The sequence below is a fragment of the Cyprinodon tularosa genome, unplaced genomic scaffold (genome assembly GCF_016077235.1).
Source record: "Cyprinodon tularosa strain WSP-4 unplaced genomic scaffold, ASM1607723v1 ctg539, whole genome shotgun sequence".
Classification (NCBI taxonomy): domain Eukaryota; kingdom Metazoa; phylum Chordata; class Actinopteri; order Cyprinodontiformes; family Cyprinodontidae; genus Cyprinodon; species Cyprinodon tularosa.
Genome location: NW_024039273.1, coordinates 748,709 through 766,176, shown reverse-complemented (window position 1 = coordinate 766,176; position 17,468 = coordinate 748,709). Strand labels below are relative to the sequence as shown.

The 17,468-nt window shown below is 42.9% G+C and overlaps 1 protein-coding gene across 2 annotated transcripts in view; it reads right to left on the bottom strand.

Annotated features, from left to right (window-relative positions):
* Positions 1-17,214, bottom strand: part of tpst1 (tyrosylprotein sulfotransferase 1) — a 43,460-nt gene extending 26,246 nt beyond the window's left edge. The window contains exons 1-2 of one of the 2 annotated variants that reach the window (XM_038304610.1): positions 17,009-17,214; positions 4,267-5,269 (exon numbers count right to left, since the gene is read on the bottom strand). In XM_038304610.1, coding sequence (XP_038160538.1) covers positions 4,267-5,093 — 827 coding nt within the window. In that variant the 5' untranslated portion in view covers positions 5,094-5,269; positions 17,009-17,214. The remainder of the gene's footprint in view (positions 1-4,266; positions 5,270-17,008) is intronic. The other variant, XM_038304609.1, reaches the window with a different exon arrangement.
* Between the last annotated feature and the right edge of the window lie 254 nt (positions 17,215-17,468).

Here is a 17,468-nt window from a genome sequence, read left to right as displayed (position 1 = left end):
AGAAGTTTCAACAAAAACAGACATCTTTAAAGAGGTTAGGTTCAGGAGGATGGTTTATTTACTGCTCATGTTGTCTATTTACGAGAGAAAGTCTCCTCCTCTCGCTGGACTGGCGATTTTCTTGTGTATTTGGATATGATTTGAGTTGTTGAGAGAAAAGTTCTGCCAATATATGGATTTTTGCACAGGAAAAATAAACATCCGTTTTCTTATTTCAAGTAGAGTCATTTTATCCTGTCATTCCTTTGACAGATAATCTTACGAAAACACAATTGAAGAGAGTTTTCCTTATTTTAGATCAATATTTGCATCGTTTCACTAAATCAAGGGATGAGTTTTACAGAACACAACCATTCATCTCCATCTTTAAGCCCACTTCCTGCAAACAACAGCTCATAACACCCTCATCATATTTTGACAGGGCATTACAGAGGAGGGGGGGGCAGATGAGTGGTTTTTAATAAAAACCATGGCTGTTTTCATCTGCAGACCATAAAAATGCAGACCGAATGTCTCTAAAGGATGTGTGGTATTTTTCTGGAGCTACGTGGCAGAATGGGGGTGCTGCTGGAAGAGTGTGTGTGTGTGGGTGTGGGGTGTGGGGGGTGTGGGGGGGGGGGGGGGGGGTGGGGGGGTGGAGGTTGGACTGGATCCCTTTTCCGAGCACGATCAGCCCGGCCATCAGCCCGGCCATCAGGAAACCCAACTGATCCTTACTAATGACCAGGATCTCCTGGATGGACGCTTTCCCTCCAAAAGAGATAAAATTGACGGGAATTCTGGGGGTTTTAAACTAATAGGGTCACATTTTCCTCCCACAGCTGTCAGCCACTGCGCTCTTCTTCTCCCCTGCAGGAAGCATATGTAAAACATGAGGAAGTAGGCAAGCATCAGCTCATTCCTGCTGAGCTTGGGAAAGTGGTATTTGAATTGGCAAATTAATGCGGAATCTAGTGTAAACGCGGAATTTTTACATTTGACATGAACTTCTGTTTTTGTGTCAGAGAAGAACATACGTCGGGGGGGGGGGGGGGGGGGGGGGGGGAATACCAACGGGGGAAGCAAATCTGGGCGACACAACCCCTCCCGCTCACCCTCCCCCATCAAACATTGAAAAAATGGCGAGGCGGTTCTCCACAGCTCCGCTTTCGGCGAAAAAGTTGAGAAACACTTGCTGACATACTTGCTGTATTTTGCCTTGTTTTTTTATGCGCTTTAATGTACTGTATAGAAAATATGATTCTTTATGAAATACTTTATAATTCTAACATTGAGAGGTCCTATTTTATTTTTTCAATTGAAAAAGCTAATGGAGCACTTTTATTTATAAGCGGTCATAACCATTAATATTTTGTTAGTACTTTGTTAGTGCAGCGTTATGTTGCATCATGCAGTAAAAGTACTGAGCAAATGTGTTTTTTTACCTCAATAAATTTAAGGTCATTCCTGTTTTATTTCTGTACATTTTTATCATTAACATTAAAAGCACATTCTTTTTACGACTGAAATTACAATAAAGGGTAAAAAACGGAATTTTCAAAAATTAAAACTGAAAAAACAGAATTTGGGAAAAAATAAAACGGATTTTATAGGGCCCTACAGAAGCTCTGGACTCGTTATAAATCCTCTATGTTTACGGCCAGAGTAGAAAGAATCCATAGAAAGTTCAGCGTCTGCCAGAGTTTAGGAGATTCTGGGACGTCAGGCAGATCCTGGAGAAATCAGACAGGTGTGACGGAGGCCTAAGTGGTAAATTCCAGCTCTAAACTAATTGTGGTTTCTGATTTACAGACGCTGGAACTAAATCAGGTCTGAAACGGAGGCTGTTGATTGTCGAGCATTGATCCGTCTTCTGTAAGGCCTTGTAAGGTCATATGATGGGGCATCAGCAGCATTATTTATATAATCAAAAGTCTCCCGTTGTGTGCATCCTTTCAAATAAAAATAAAAACTCAGACTCAGTTTAAAAACCTGTAAATTAGAAACCAACATTAGATCAAAGCTGTAATTTGATGAATCCGAAGCAATCAGAGTCTTCTTGTTGTTCTGGAGCTCCGACCATAATGATATGAAATCTATCTAGGGTTCGTTGTTTTATGAAATGAAATATTTCATATAAAGTGGCCAACGCCTTCAATCAGCTTTATTGCCATCAGGCACTTTATTAAAACTATACAACAGAGAAAACAAGCTGTTGATACTTTGGTTTGTTGAATCCAGCTGATGCTTTGAGAGCAGGATTGATGATGAAAGAATCTGCTGTGATGTCGTCCAAACATCATTTGCTGTATCGGTTTGGATGCCAAAGATTGTCCGGCTGATTTTTTGTCTAATTCGGATAATTAAACATACCTTTTCCCGATCCAGAACCATTCCAACAATCCGCGTGACATTTAACGATTAAGATTAACGATGAAGTAGTGGTTCTATACATCGGCCCGAGTACCTTTGGCTACACCGACGTCACAGCTGGGTTTGGTCAGGTGACTGATCTACAGGCGCCAGAGGCAACCAGCATGCTCTGAAATTCTCTGGATTCTTATTACTTGGAGCATTTATAGCGTGATTTAGACCGGCCACATAGAGAACAGAAAGGATTATCTACCATCATGCCAGAGCATGTGAAGGGAGCGGAGTGCCGCGCAATTCCCGCTCAAGAGGATGTTTGCTCATTCACTCCGCCACTCAAAGCTGCGCCAGGACGCTCTGCTCAAAATCGCCTCTAGTAAATGTCATGTAGTCTAGTCGGATAAAATCATTTATTCTACTAGACTACATTAAGAAAGGTCACTTGGCAGGGCTCGATGTTAACCATCGTCCGATATCCCGGGGCAAAATTTCATTGCATTTGCCCGCTGGGCAAGTGCAATGATTGCAAAAAAATATTATTATTAATCACTCAAAATTAATTTAAAATCACTGACATTCGATGAAAACGACCCAGAAGTGTTGCCGGCGCCATTTTTGTTGTTTTGTACACATTCTTGCATGATTTGAAAAAAACGCATGATTTTCCGGCAGATGGCGTGATTTTTTGTCCGGGAATTGGCGCGAATCAGACATTTTTTTCCGACTTGGCAGGCTAAGAAACAACAACAAGGCAAAAAAATGTATGTACAGTAACACACCCTCCACCCATTTCACCCTCCACCCAGATAACCCTAGATTAAAAGTTATCGGTCAGTGTTTAGGAAAACTGGCATAATTGTACGCCATGCTCACAGTGTAAATATGGCTATCATATGGCAGTCTTCTGTAGAGTGATGCAAGTCAGACATTAAAAAATGTTCATTAAATGTTTTTCTCTTAGACATTGGAGAGGTGCATTTAAATGTTATAGAGCTAAACATGTTAGATTGGTGACCTGTTATGTTATTATTATTGTCTTGTTGCTGCATTTATTCTGTCAGGGAAAACTAATCCTGAGTCAGTTAAAGTCAGGGAATTCTGAAATGATGTCAGACTGTGGAAACCCTGAATAAAATAACTATCTATAATGATTCTCTAGAAAAGCCACATTATATTAATAGTATTATCTTGTATAAACATACCGTGACTCTAAAATAAAAGTTATTCATTTGTGACATTGACTTCTGTCTGTGATTTATCTTAAGTTTTTTACCTGTCAAGTTTTTTTTTAGATTTTTAACATTACAATTTATATTTTTCCAAGCACACAACAGTTTAATGCAAAGTTTAGTTTGAAAAGAATGAGCAGGAAGGATTGAAAACCATGTTAACACGGTAATGTAGGCTGGAGTTCATTATCTGACGCATGCAGATACACACCAGGAACCTGGAAACTTACTGAATTACAAAAAACATTTAAAAACAAATATGTTTCATTGATATATATACAAAAATGAATATTAGGAACTATATTTATCAAACATTATACTGGGCAAGTAACAATTGTTTCTGGGCAAATTAAATGTGAAAGTCACTTCCTTAACATCAACCCCTGCTTCGCATCCCATTGCAAATGAGATAATAGCACACAATTCATGTATGCGATGCATTCTCAAAAAATGTGTAATTAAATCGCTCTGCGTTCCATCATATTTCCTTCGGTCCGCTCCACCGCTCGCTCCATGCTCTGCATCACACACCATAAACCTGCTCTAGACCAACTCCTTTCTATTTGCCATTGGCCAGGAAAACAAATATCCTCCTTTAACTCATTTGCACACACAGTATTATTGCACAGCGTGACATCAGAGCTACTCTTCATCACAGGAAGAGGTAAAGCAGACTGGAAGGACTTACTTGGAAAGGGAAACTCCTCCTGCTTTCCCAATGAGCTCCTCGTGGCGAAGGACGGCGTCATTCCACGGAACGTCCAGAAATTTCAGCAGCGTCCGCATCCATTTTTCAGGATGGAGGACCAGCTGTTCATAGTGCACGGGCAGGCATTTGTCGGCCGCCTCCAAGCACTGAGTGTACATGGTTTCTATGGCTCGGTTCCACTTGGTCAGGCAGTCCCGGTAGCTGCCCAGGTCAAAGCCTGCAATGGTCACCTTCCGGGAGATCATGGAATGAACCGACGCCCTCCCGTCACGAATCATCAGCACAAACTTGGCACGTGGAAAAATCTTGGCCAGGTAGGACAGCGACTTGAGCGCAAAGGGGTCCTTATTGCAAAGGAACCTGGCCGGCTCGCCGTGTTTGACGATGATCTCCAGCAGGAAGGCCTGCATGGCGGCGTCCAGCACCTCGTCCGTCACACCCGCCTCATCCAGCCGCATCTTCTCCCGCCCCGAACGGCTCCACATCTGCTTCATGGCCAGGATACGCGGGATGACGCGAGTCTCCTCCCCGCAGCGCACCTCGGGGTGCGCATCCAGCATGGCCCTCATCAGCGTGGTCCCGCTCCGCGGCACGCCGCCTATGAAGATCAGCGGCATGTCTTTGCTGTAGACGAAAGGTGTGCTGAGGTTGTGGCCCGTCCGCAGCGTGGACAGAGGCAGGACTGGGTGGCTGCGCTCCTCAAAATGATGGTGACACTCCATGGCATGCCTGCCAAGGTAGAAGACGGTGACGGAGCTCATGACCAGACAGGCCAGCAGCAGGTTGTGTTTCAGCTTTCCGATCATAACTCAGATCTCTGACACGACGATAGCACCTTCAGGGGCCGCTTAGGGAAAGAGGCGGAGAGCAAAGAACTGAAGGGTAGTGAAGGCTCCCGCCCTCTACAGCCGTCTGCTTGGAAGCCAGCCTGGATGAAGCTCCTTGGTCCACAGCAGGTGTCGAGTCCACAGCTCCATCAGGCCTGTGGAGGTACAACCAAAAGAGCAGTTTAGAAGCAACGGACTGATCCCTGAAACAGAAATCAGTCTTCTATAGCTGAAAAATCAGATTTTTTAACCAGTCAGTGAACAGCACCCAGCTAAATGCTACCAGTAACTTTAACAGAGACCTTGAGGAGGATCCACCGTCAGTCCGATATTTTCAGGCAAAGTTCTCCCTCTTCCTCAGAAATTGTGTCCCGTCCCGATCCCGGGCCAGAGTATAAATCTAAATCCTGTCCCGTCCCACTCCTGGTGAAATTACTCCCGCTCCCATTCAGAATGACTCCCCCTCCTGCACCCCTCCCATTCTTGTTGTCTTCAATAAGATTTCTGCCCATACACTGAATCTGAATTTGTTGTTTTTGAGCGTGGGTGAAAAACTCAGAGCGGAAGCACTGTTGGTTTTTGGGTCGTGTAGTTTTTTTGACTCGCATTATAGTGTAGTCTTCAAGGAAAAAAACTACAAAATGGCGGCGCCAGTACTGGGGTTCTTTTCTTTCTATTTTATTTTTTGGCATCAATCCTAGTTTTTTTTTAGTTACTATTGGTTTGCTCCCGCTCCCGTCTGCTCCCGTTAATGTTTAATCCTGTACCGTCCCAATCACGTGATCGTTACTAATACTGACTCCCATCCCACGGGAATCCCACGGGAATCCCGAAAAAATGTCAGTCTCTACTAAGGGTGTGCAAAATAATCATCATGACGATGCATCGAGATTCTAATTTTTGTGATCTACTGCATCGATTCTTGAAGGCAAGAATCGATTATTAAAAAAATAAAATAAAAAAATGAACAAATAAAATACATGAATGGTTGGCGCACATCAGCCAAACCAAGTGGAATACAACTTCCAGTCCAGCAGGTGTCGCTGCGGATGTGTTGACGCCCGCTGCTTTGTGTCACAAGCATGTCCGGCCGCGGGATACTGAGACGAGTCACATGAAATAAAACATGGAGGACATGAAAATTCGCCCCGCGGCTCCATCACATTTCAAGTCAGATGCTTGGATGCATTTTGGAATTAAAAACAAAGAAGGTAAAAACAAAATTGATATGATGCTCGTCATTTCCAAAAGGGAAAATATACATTTGCATGTTTTCGTTTCATTGGTTTAAAGGACCACTGAGGCCATGTAAACGTACTGATTATCCTTATTTTGTTATTTTAAGTTTGATGAATCCTAAGATCTTTTTGTCAATGTGTCCACTGCTAGTAATAGGAATATTTCTGTCCAGTATTTGTTTCCATGGCAACACCTCCAAAAGTCGTTTCCATAAATACAGCTATGTATGAATTCAGTTGCTTTCAGTTATGTATCATTTGAAGACACGATCCAGATCACACCCAGCCAGTCAGCCACTGGTAAGGGCTGGATCTTTTTCTTACAGTGTTCAGTGAAAATATCGCAATGCATCGCGATGCATCGCAATATTTCAACTATCGTGATGCATCGTGATAGAATCTCATCGTGGTATGTGAATCGTGATTCGAATCGAATCATGACTTCTTTGCCAATACCCACCTCCAGTCCCTACCCTGAACACACCGCTTGGTACGACTTTTAATTCTCAAATACAATTTTTTTCCATGTCACACATAGAGAAGCTCCAACTAGGCAGGCTGAGCAGATCTGTGCAGATTTAGTTTGACTTCTGTCTCCGTTATACACATTAAAACAAATTTACTTGGACAGATTATGATAAGTTATAAAACATAAATACATTTAAAAAACCAGCGCTGCATTCTATATAGCATAGCTCTACTATACGAGTCTGTTTAGCATCTAGAACCAGAACAGATAGAGAATGTTCATCTATTAAAAACATAATGAGATCTTCGCTAAATAAAAGAAAATGGCAGCAATAAACTCTGTGGGACGGTTTCCATGGTGACTGAGGCAGAGAGGTGATCCTCAGAGAGATCTGGGAAGTTTTTCTTTCTTTTTTCCACAAAGAGGTGAGAGAGATACGCTGCGCTGACCTGCTCTGTCTGCTCCTCCTTATTCTGGTTTCTGTGAGGCTCAAAGAGGATCACTACTTTATCCGTTTCTGTCCTCCTGAACTTCCATCATGGGGAAAGTTTCTATTTTAATGTTTCATTCTTTGTTTTTGCTCCAGTCCGTCCTGCTCACTATAAACGCGATGTGCGACTCCAGACTGACTCTTTCTCCTTTAGATTAAAGGCTGAGCATACGCTGATTTTTTTTTATCTTTTAGGGCCGACTCTCCAGTTGTGGAGAATTTGTCCAGGCTGTAAAGAAGGCTTTTGTTTCTTTATTGAACCGCTGAAGGCTTGTTGAGTGTCTGGAGTCAGTCATCAGAACCAGTAACCTGAAGTTTTAGTTCTCTTCCTGGTTCAGTGGACCTGAACCATGTAAATAAAATAATTTGGCTACTGTGGGATTTTAAGTTGTTCTAAAAATCCAAAGAGCAGCTAAAAGCTGAACGGCTTAATCTCCCATTTTAATGGCCGACTCTGACGCAGAGATCCAAGCTTTCATTCCTCATCCTGTCAACCGATTGTTGACGTATTTTCCATGGCAAGGCCGGACCAGAAAGATCACCATACGACCTCCTCCCTCGCAAACGTTTACTGGATAACTGGAGGAAATTTCGACTTAATTTCAATCTTCCCTCTGGAGCTAAACCCTGAAATCAATCAGGCAGTTAAAAACACAGAAGGTGTTAAATAAAAGGGGCGCCATATTCTGCAGTGCATCTGAGTCTGTGCAGCCATGCTGGAACGGAGCAGTTGCTGCTCTACCATCTGCTTCCTCTTCACACAATGATACCGACTTCTTCTCAGCGGGCCTAATGACCTAACTGACTGCTGGAGTCGCCGGTTAATGCCTAGTTTCACTGCTAACATGTTTCACAACCAAACATGGCAGCTAATACTTCCCAGTCTCCTCCCTGTGAGAAGGAGCTCCTGCAACACTAAGCTGCAGATGAACTAACCCTGTAGTGGTTAAAAACCTACCAAAGAATCACTCTGACACCATTCTCTCTTTTCAAACCGCCCACTCCTTCTCACAGCTCCGTCCTGTCCTCAGTGCCTCGCCGCTAAACAGAGGAGACCATGCAGCACACAGAGCAGGACGCCTGCAGGTGGAAACTAGGTCCTGCTGTGTTCTCACATCACCTGAAACTTTAAAAAGCTGCTGAAAAAGTTTAAAATGCCCTTTGGGTAAAAAGCTGAAGAGCTACTTAGAGACGGGTGGAGAAAAACAATGAGTCAGAAGACGACAGGAAGGCACCTAAAGCAGCAGAGCAAAGCCGTGCAAAGGTGACATGAGCAGAAGGTTGGTGTGAAAGATGGACCCAGATTAGTCACTGGTTCCACTGAAAGCTTTGAAGGTATCATCCAATCATCACACAATCAGGGGAAGTGTGCACTGACAGGAAATCCTCGGTTAAAAACCTTTTTCTTCAAGTAAGATAAACTAAGAAGTAAAGATAGTCGAGTTAGTGGTGGGATTTAAAATAACTGCATGAAAAAAACAATCTGCAAATAAGTCAACATTTCTGAAATCAACTGTATTTACTGTTATTTTATGTAGATAAATAAGATGATCTCCCAATGAAATGAAATGAAATATTTTTTGTCTTAAAGGAAAATAATAATTAATGGATCATTATTTATACCTAAAACTAACGCTGGTGAAGATTCTCAGTCATCCAGGTCAGACTTATTCCAAAAAAGTAAAATATCCATCCTCTGGACTTTGTTTCCAAGTTTGAGGACGTTTCTCTTCCATCCAGGAAGCTTTTTCAATCCAAAATGTCAGAAATAGCGTTTAGTTCCAGGTTTTATCCAGCAGCCCAACAAAGCCTGGTTTTAGTTTAGAAAACATGCAAATAGAAACGGATGAACGGGTCCCCCCCTTTGGAATGGGGGTCGTTTGGCTTCTTTGTTAGCCTGCAATGCCCCATACCTGTACGTGTCTCTGAAAGGGGGGTCGTTAGAGGGAATAGTTGGCCTGGATGAATAGGAGAGGTCTTCTGTTCTCCTGTAAAGGGTTGGGGCTGCAATGATAGCAGGAAGGAATCAACTCTATCGCTGCATTTTAGGTTTTTGAAAGCTGGAATCTGAGCCCCCCCCCCTCTGTTTAAGGTTGGTTTTTCTACCTGAACTAAAATGTTTGCACTGATTTAATGAATTTAGTGTTAATAAGTAAAAAAAAATAAAAGCAATCATTTTCTTGCAATCACTGAGTCAGGGAGCGGCCATTTTTAGCCAAATACAGTAGCCCCTCCCTCCTGCCATCTTCCAGCAGTGACGTCACGGTGCGGTAAGCCTAGCGCCATTCTCCCCGCTTTCCAAGCTAAATCAATGGGAACTACTAGACACATCTGCAATCAACAACAATTATTGAAGATTTCCAGAGGACTTCACCATTGAAATTCACCAGAGCTATAGTGAAACTGACAATGCCCACGTGCATGGCAGCTGGATGCTGGAATACATCGGGTAAAAGTGAAAAAAAAGAGTTATTCCACCTTTCTGATTCCTGATCCTCCACGGACGGGTTGGTCGTTGGATCGCCAACTTGAAGAGGGAGGATTTGCCATCGAACTTCTGGCCAGAGAAAAAACCCGTAATATGTAGCCAACATTTGGAAGAAGAATGTTTTCAAGATGACTTGGATAATAGCGCGTTGTGACAAACACCAGATACAGCACTGGGACTTGATCAACAGCCGATACCGCACCGTGACAATGTCACTAACCAGTAGGTGGCAGTAGTGTTCTTTGACAAACATGGATGCCTCCAGTAAAGCACATTCACAAGAAATTACTTTGAATTAAAAACATTTATTGAACAGGATGGAATCATTTCAGATTTAAAGAACTTTCAGGAGTTTGAATTCTGAATATGAGCGACTTTTCCTTCAAAATAAGATTGGATAATACGGACTTGAAATAGGACAATGCATTGTTTTTCTTATTAAATATCAATTGTCCTCTTCCATTGGCAAAGTGTCTCACTTCATTCCTCAAATCTAGAACAAACAGCATGACTGGTTCATCTGAAACAGGCGGAGCATAAACGCTGCTAAGCTGCTGGTTTTTCTCTGGCCGCCTTTTAAAGATCACTAGAGGTGAATCATTGGATCAGAGCGCAGACTCACATCTGACAGAAACCCTCAGGAAAATATAGAAATATAACTTTATTGATCTGACAATGGAGAGATTCCCTTTCTGCATTAACCCATTCCCTTGGGGAGCAGTGGGCTGCCACTGTGCGGCGCCCAGGGAGCAGAGTGGGGTTAAGGGTCTTGCTCAGGGACCCAGAATGGAGGCTGTGGGATCAAACCGGATACTTGCAAACTTCTCCATCCTGGAGAGAAATATCAGCTGTGCTGCTGCCATCAACACCTTTGTTTCTAGATGTTGGAGCTTGGCCTGTTTTCCAGTGTAGTCCTGTTTCTCTGACTGTGACTAACTGGATGTGCTCTCTTCATCCTCTGACATGGGAGCTGGCTCGGAGCTCGTCTGCCTGGCTGTGTGTTTCCTGGACGGGGCCGCCTGTGGAGCTGGTTGACAGTTGCCTTTTGTATCTATGCTTCTTTTTCTATGTCTGCTTCTGTTTCCTTAAACCCCAGTGGGCCTCAGCAGATGGCCGCTCACACTGAGCCTGGTTCTGCTGGAGGTTTCTTCCTGTTCAAAGGGAGTTTTTCCTCTCCACTGTCGCTACAAGCATGCTTAGTGTGAGGGATTGCTGAAGAGTCAATGAGTCGATGCAATCAGCTGGTTTTCCTTAGATAGAAAACTTTGAATCAATCTGACTGGATGATCTGGTGATCTGGAAAGTGACCTGAGATGACATGATGTGAATTGGAGCTATAGAAATAAACTGAATAGAATTGAATCCTCAGATCACAAGCGCACTGCTCTAACCACTAGGCAAACACTCCCCCCTTTCATCTCATCTTCTTGATGTCCGCTGCTTTAGTTTAACAGCATCCATCTTTAACACAGGACATATTTTCAAATGAATTAAACACCAAAAAGCAAAATGTGATCGATTCATTAGATTTTCACCATGAAGTCCTGTTAGTTATCACACCCTGAGAATCACCAGCTGTGGAAATAAAACACTCAGCGGTGAATCGTTACGACGCCTGGGAAGATAAAGCGACGGCGGTTAAGAAGTGGAGCGTTATGTTACACCTCAGCGGGGCTGAAACGTGCTGCAGTTAAATGAATCGAGCCTCTTCTCTCATGTTTCCCACATCCCTCTCAGGATGTTCTCCCATTGATCTGTTAGGGGGGGGGGGGGGGGGGGGGGGGGGGGGGGGCAGGGAGTCGGACGCTGGCCTCCCGGGAGCACCAGGAGAAGAGAACGCAGAGGAAATCAGCTGGGGGAGGGGGGGCTGCCATAGAGTTGGGACAGGTGGAGGATATGAAACAATCAGATTAATCGAGATTTATCGATTATTGAAATAATCTTCAAATAATTTAATTGATTAAATTAGTTGAGGATTATTTCAATGCTGGATTAATCAGATTATTTGTTTCAGATCTACTTAGAATATAGATCTGCAACAATAACTATATGAGAAGGTAGAAACAGCTTTGATAGATTCTATCATTTCACTCTAATAATTCTCATCTCCTGTTTATCAGCCTGTAAAAAATATAATAAAAATATTTTGGATGCAAATACTGTTTTTCGGCTGAAGCTACAGATCTGTAATCAGTTTTTCTAGCTGTTTTTTTCCATTTGCAGAAGAACGATAACATCCCTTAATAAGTAAATTGTTTGATCTGTTTTATATTATAAATCTTTCATGTCTTGAAATCTGTAGCCTCCACTGTTATATTATCAAAGGTGAATTAATCTGATTTAGTTCAGGGTTTTTTGGCATGTTAGCCTAAAGCTGCATAACTGATTTATAAAATAATACGTCAGACGTAAAAGATCACGACTTAGTGAGGAGAAAAGTCACCTTTTTAAACTGGGTTCACTAAAGCTGAGGAGGAACCGTCAGCAGGAGGAATGCAGTCTGACTGAGAGAAATATCAACAAAATAAGAGTTAAAGAGATGAGTCAGTCCAACCGTGGAGGAAACTCCCTTCTAGGTCCCATTTTCTACTCGGACAATAAAAACCGAGCAGCTGCCTGACTGCTGCTGCAGACGGACACAGACCTGCTCAATCCGGAATAAAATAACACCTAAATAAGTTATTTTTCCTTAAAATCAGTGCGTTTGTTCTTGATTTGAGGATTGAAGTGAGGCACTTTGAAATGGTAGAAGACAATTGATATTTAATAAGAAAAACAATACATTGGATTATTTCAAGTCCGATTATCCAATCTTATTTTGAAGGAAAAGTCGCTCATTTTCAGAATTCAAACGTCTGAAAGTTCTTTAAATCTGAAATTATTCCATCCTGTTCAGTAATTCAGAGTCATTTTCATGTGAATGTGCTTTACTGGAGGCATCCATGTTTGTCAAAGAACACTACTGCCACCTACTGGTTAGTGACGTCACGGTGCGGTATCGGCTGTTGATCAAGTCCCAGTGCTGTATCTGGTGTTTGTCACAACGCGCTATTATCCAAGTCATCTTGAAAACATTCTTCTTCCAAAAGTTTGATGGCAAATCCTCCCTCTTCAATCATGAATCATGATCCCTTCAGGGAACATCTTCAGATGTTGACGTTCAGCTGATGCTCTCAACACAGTAGGAAACCAGCCACTCTCCTCTCTGATGACGCCTGCGGCACATCGATTCATCATCGCGCTGCATCCGTCTGCCTGTGCCGTGACGGGTTGGTGGAATTCCAGGTACCGTTACTTTCCATCACCCAGAGTTAGCTGGGTGTTCACTGATTGCTGGTTATCAGCTAAAACCACCCAGGCTTCATAAAGCTGCCCTGCTCTGGTCCACAACCACTTATTTCTTTGTGCCTCTGTAGCTCCACAGCTGCAATACAGTCTTATTATTCCACTGCTCTACTAAAGAAAACACCTTAAAAAGGAAACTGAGATGAAAAGTAGCAACATGGAACCTTCACATGCTAACAGCTGCATCTACCCTCATCGACCACAGCCCACAATCACCCTGCAGTCTGTGCAGGAAGAAGCGCAGCAGGACATCAGGTGACGCATCAGCAGGGGTGGTCTGGGTGGTCTAATGAAGGAGGGCCGATGTTCTGTCAGACCAGCATACCCAGTCAGACCAGCATACCCAGTCAGACCAGCATACCTATGGTCAATATGCATTAGGGCTGGGCGATAATTCAATAACGATATATATCGATCGATAGACGTGTGGCGCAATAGAAAAAAAGAGGGTCGATAAAAGTTCGATAAAAAAGAAACGCAGTTTTCCTTTCTTCTCATTGTAGCCTAGCATGTAGGTTTATGCTAGTCACTGCTTCCTCCCAACCAATCACAATCGCGGACCCAGGCACGACGTCACCAAGCGCCGCCCTCTCAAACCACAACACAGAGCACATGAAGATGCAGCAAGGAGAGGCGGAGGAAATTGTTTCAAAGAAGGGTTTTGTAGTTCGCCAGTTTGGCAGTATTTCGGTTATGGCAAGTCGGACCAAAAACAAACCACAGTCATCTGGAAAATGTGTCGGGAACCAGTGAAAACCAGTCTGATAACGAAACCAACTTTTTTTTATCATCTCAGCCGCTCACAGCCGCGGGAGTACGAGCTGTGTAGGCCCCGGCGCGGCTCTCCTCTGAGGAATCTTCGGAAAATATATATATATATTTTCAGTTCTGGGCAGTTTCCCACGTAGTTCTAACAATTGAGATAAAAATGCTGAGGGGCCAGAAACTTCAAAGTAATAACTCAGGTTAAAGCAGGAAACGGGGGCGGCGGCGGCGGTGGGGGGGACATTTATTTATTTGTTATATTTATTTTGGTCACTTTTCTGGTCACTTTAGTTTATTCTTTGTCAGTATTTAATAACATAACTCAGGTCTCTTAAGTTATTTTTCTTTAAAACAATTCTGTTATGGTTAAAAAAGTTGGTTAAATAAAGATTTAATTCGAAGTCTGTGTTTGTGTTTTTTATTATAATTAAATCATTTAGCAATATTATAAAAAGTCCAGGCAGAGCTGCACATAAAATATGGTTTCAAATCTTTTCAATAATTATCGATATCGATCAATATGCATTTTTTTTTTATCGATAAGCTTTTTTTCTATATCGCCCAGCCCTAATATGCATGCACAAGACGTCAGATTTGCGTTTATCCCTTTAGTTTTGTACGAAAAGAAATCAATTTGAGGTCAGATCACCATACACATAAAAAAGACCAAAATGTAAGTAATTAAATAATTTTTTTGTATATGAATAAAGGGATACATGCCCGCTGAGGTACTTTAAAGTGGATTTTTCATAGAAACTAAGGGAATAAACTAAAGGGATAAACAGGTATTGACTATGGGTATGCTGGTCTGACTGAACAGTGGTTCCTAGAAAGCAAGACCTCCCTGCAGTGACGATGAAAACAGGCAAAGCAAACATCTGCTTCACTGAAACTAAAAGCTGCGGCTGCTTTTTCAGACAAGGAAGGAAAGAAAAGCCAAAACAATCCGATGAGGCTCCTGAGCGATGGAGAGAAAACCCTCTCCTTCCATCTAGAATCCAGACCACCTACATTCCTCAGATGGACTCATCATAACCACAACTGACGGATTCTAGAGTCCTGCTGTTTACTATTATTACCCACAGGGGGGGATTTACCATTAGGCAATACTATGCAGATGCCTAGGGCCCCAAGTTCCTGGGGGTCCCATAAAACTGTGTGTCTCAGCCCCCACCCCCCCCTTCAGTGTCCACCATATTGGATCAGTCCATTTGCTGCACATGTTCAGAAAGGTCCAAACAGACAGCAGCAAACCATTTGAAAACAAACCATGCAAAGAGCAGTGTTGCCAACTTAGCGCTTTAGTCGCTATATTTAGCCACTTTTCAGACCCCTCTAGCACTTTGATTTCTAAAAAGCTCCTAGCGCCAAATCTAGAGACTTTTTTCTGCTACTGGAGACTTTGGAGACAACATCTAAAAGCAGCGAATCCTGCTCTCCAGAGCGAGTAGATTGGTAACCCCGCCTCCTGCTCTCCTCTATCTTGTCTGCTGTCATGATTCATGCAGCTATTATTTCATCCAAATGAAAAATGGAGAACAGATAAGCAGATCATGGCTTGTCTACAGTGAAAAGAAGGACTGGGTTATTTACTTTGGCCTTTTTGGAAACACAGGAAGGAGCAATCAGCTAAGTGAGCTTAGTGCTTGGAGAAAATCTTTAATTCCTTTAGAGACAGCATGAAAAGTCAGCTGAGTACAAAACATAGAGAGGAAAACAAGAAGAAAAGGGACGAGAAGAGAGGGACACAACCTAGAACAGATAATGGATGTCTATTCTAGTAACATTTCTCTATCTGGAGAATGGGGCTGTTTATGTGTTGTCTTCTTAAAGTCGTAGGGAAGCGGCCATTCCAACCGTCGCATTTCCGAATTCTCCCGATTGGTGCCCGACTTTACACGAGTGAATAAAGGGAATGTGATTGGTCGTTTATTAGGGGGGCGGGATTGTTATGGCTGAAGGTTCACAAACATTTTGGTCGTGGCGGGTTTGTTGGAAGCATCTTGCTAACCAGTTAGCAACTTAGTGCTAGCAGGTTCCCAATGGGAAATTCCATTGGGACCAAGTAGCACTAAATTGGTGACTTAGAAACGACGCTGTCAAGGAACGCTATGGACAGTGGAAACACGCAAGAGGAGGAGAGTTTAGTGTCGGAGGTCGTGGATGAGTCTCCTCCGTCATCCATTTTTTATTTAGAGGAGGAAAGCGGGACGAAGATGTTGTGGAAGAGGACGCCAGGGCGGCAGAAGCTTGGTTTGGTGTAGAAGGCTTCCAGCCGTACATGTTTGAGCCCTTGCCTCGCAACGCTGCCAGTTCTGTTAGCTCTACGCCTGCCGAAGACACAGACGTCCATCCCCGTGAACACTGGGACGCAACTCAATGGGAAAGGAAAGGATTCTGGTTTTAACTGTTGCGTATATTAGCTGCGACATATGAATCAAGATGCTATGACCGAAAAAATTTAAAAACTGGCCTGCATAAGATAACGAAAGACAGATTTTAAGACAGGATTTTTTTTTTCTTTTTAGAGAAATGTTCTAAATTTTCGGACAATATCATCTGATAAAGAGTTCATTTCTATACATGTTTAAGCTAGAATGATTTGACATTTAAATATGATTTCCCCACAATTTAAATTCAGAGGGTCCCCTGCCTGTCTTTGCCTAGGGCCCCAAATTTCCTAAATCCGCCCCTGAAAGCACAGTGTATCAGTAAATAAATTAAATCGTACAAAGATAAATGAAAACATCATTGACCTTCCGATCAGTTAGTGAATTATATTAAAATATGATCGGCCTCCTTCATGTTTTTATAGCAGATAAAGTGATTAAATAGTTGGGGTTAAATGTTTCACTGCGGTCTAATTAATGAATAAAATGTGTTAAAAGGCGCCGATCATTTTAACACATCCTGTCATGATAATCAGACAGAACCCCCACCCCCCCTCCCAGCCATTATATAAGCCGGGTTCAGCAGCAGCAGGCTGGGCGGGAAGGAGAACACTGGAGAACATCTGATGGCGGATCAAACCCTCCGATCACAGCGGGACTCTAATGGAGGCAGCGGGGGTCCGCAAGGCACCGACAGAAAGCCACCTACCGCTGCGGAGGACAGACAGGTTAGCCAGCGAGAAAACCTCCCAGGAATCCAGCGTCCGCGTCTAGGAAGCCCCGCCGCCTTTCTGGCTCATTCCCCGGTCATTCCCAGCGGCCGCGGTCAGCGTGAGGCGGACGGTTCGTCTCTCTGGTGTCGGAGTGGAAGCGGGTTAGAGAGCAGCTCCACGGCTACAGGCACAGGACCGACCCCCGCTGAAAGCAGAGCTGCGATTGGTCCGTCACTCACAGGAAGCTGTGTGTCAGAGCTGCTGATTGGACAATTCTTGAGTGGGCGGAGCCACCGTCGATTTAAAGCACAAAGCATAGCTAGAAAAATGTATATTAATAAAAATAACCCCCTCGTTCTACTTATATTGTAATTAATATAAATATATATATATATATATATATATATATATTATATATATATATATATATATATATATATATATATATATATATAC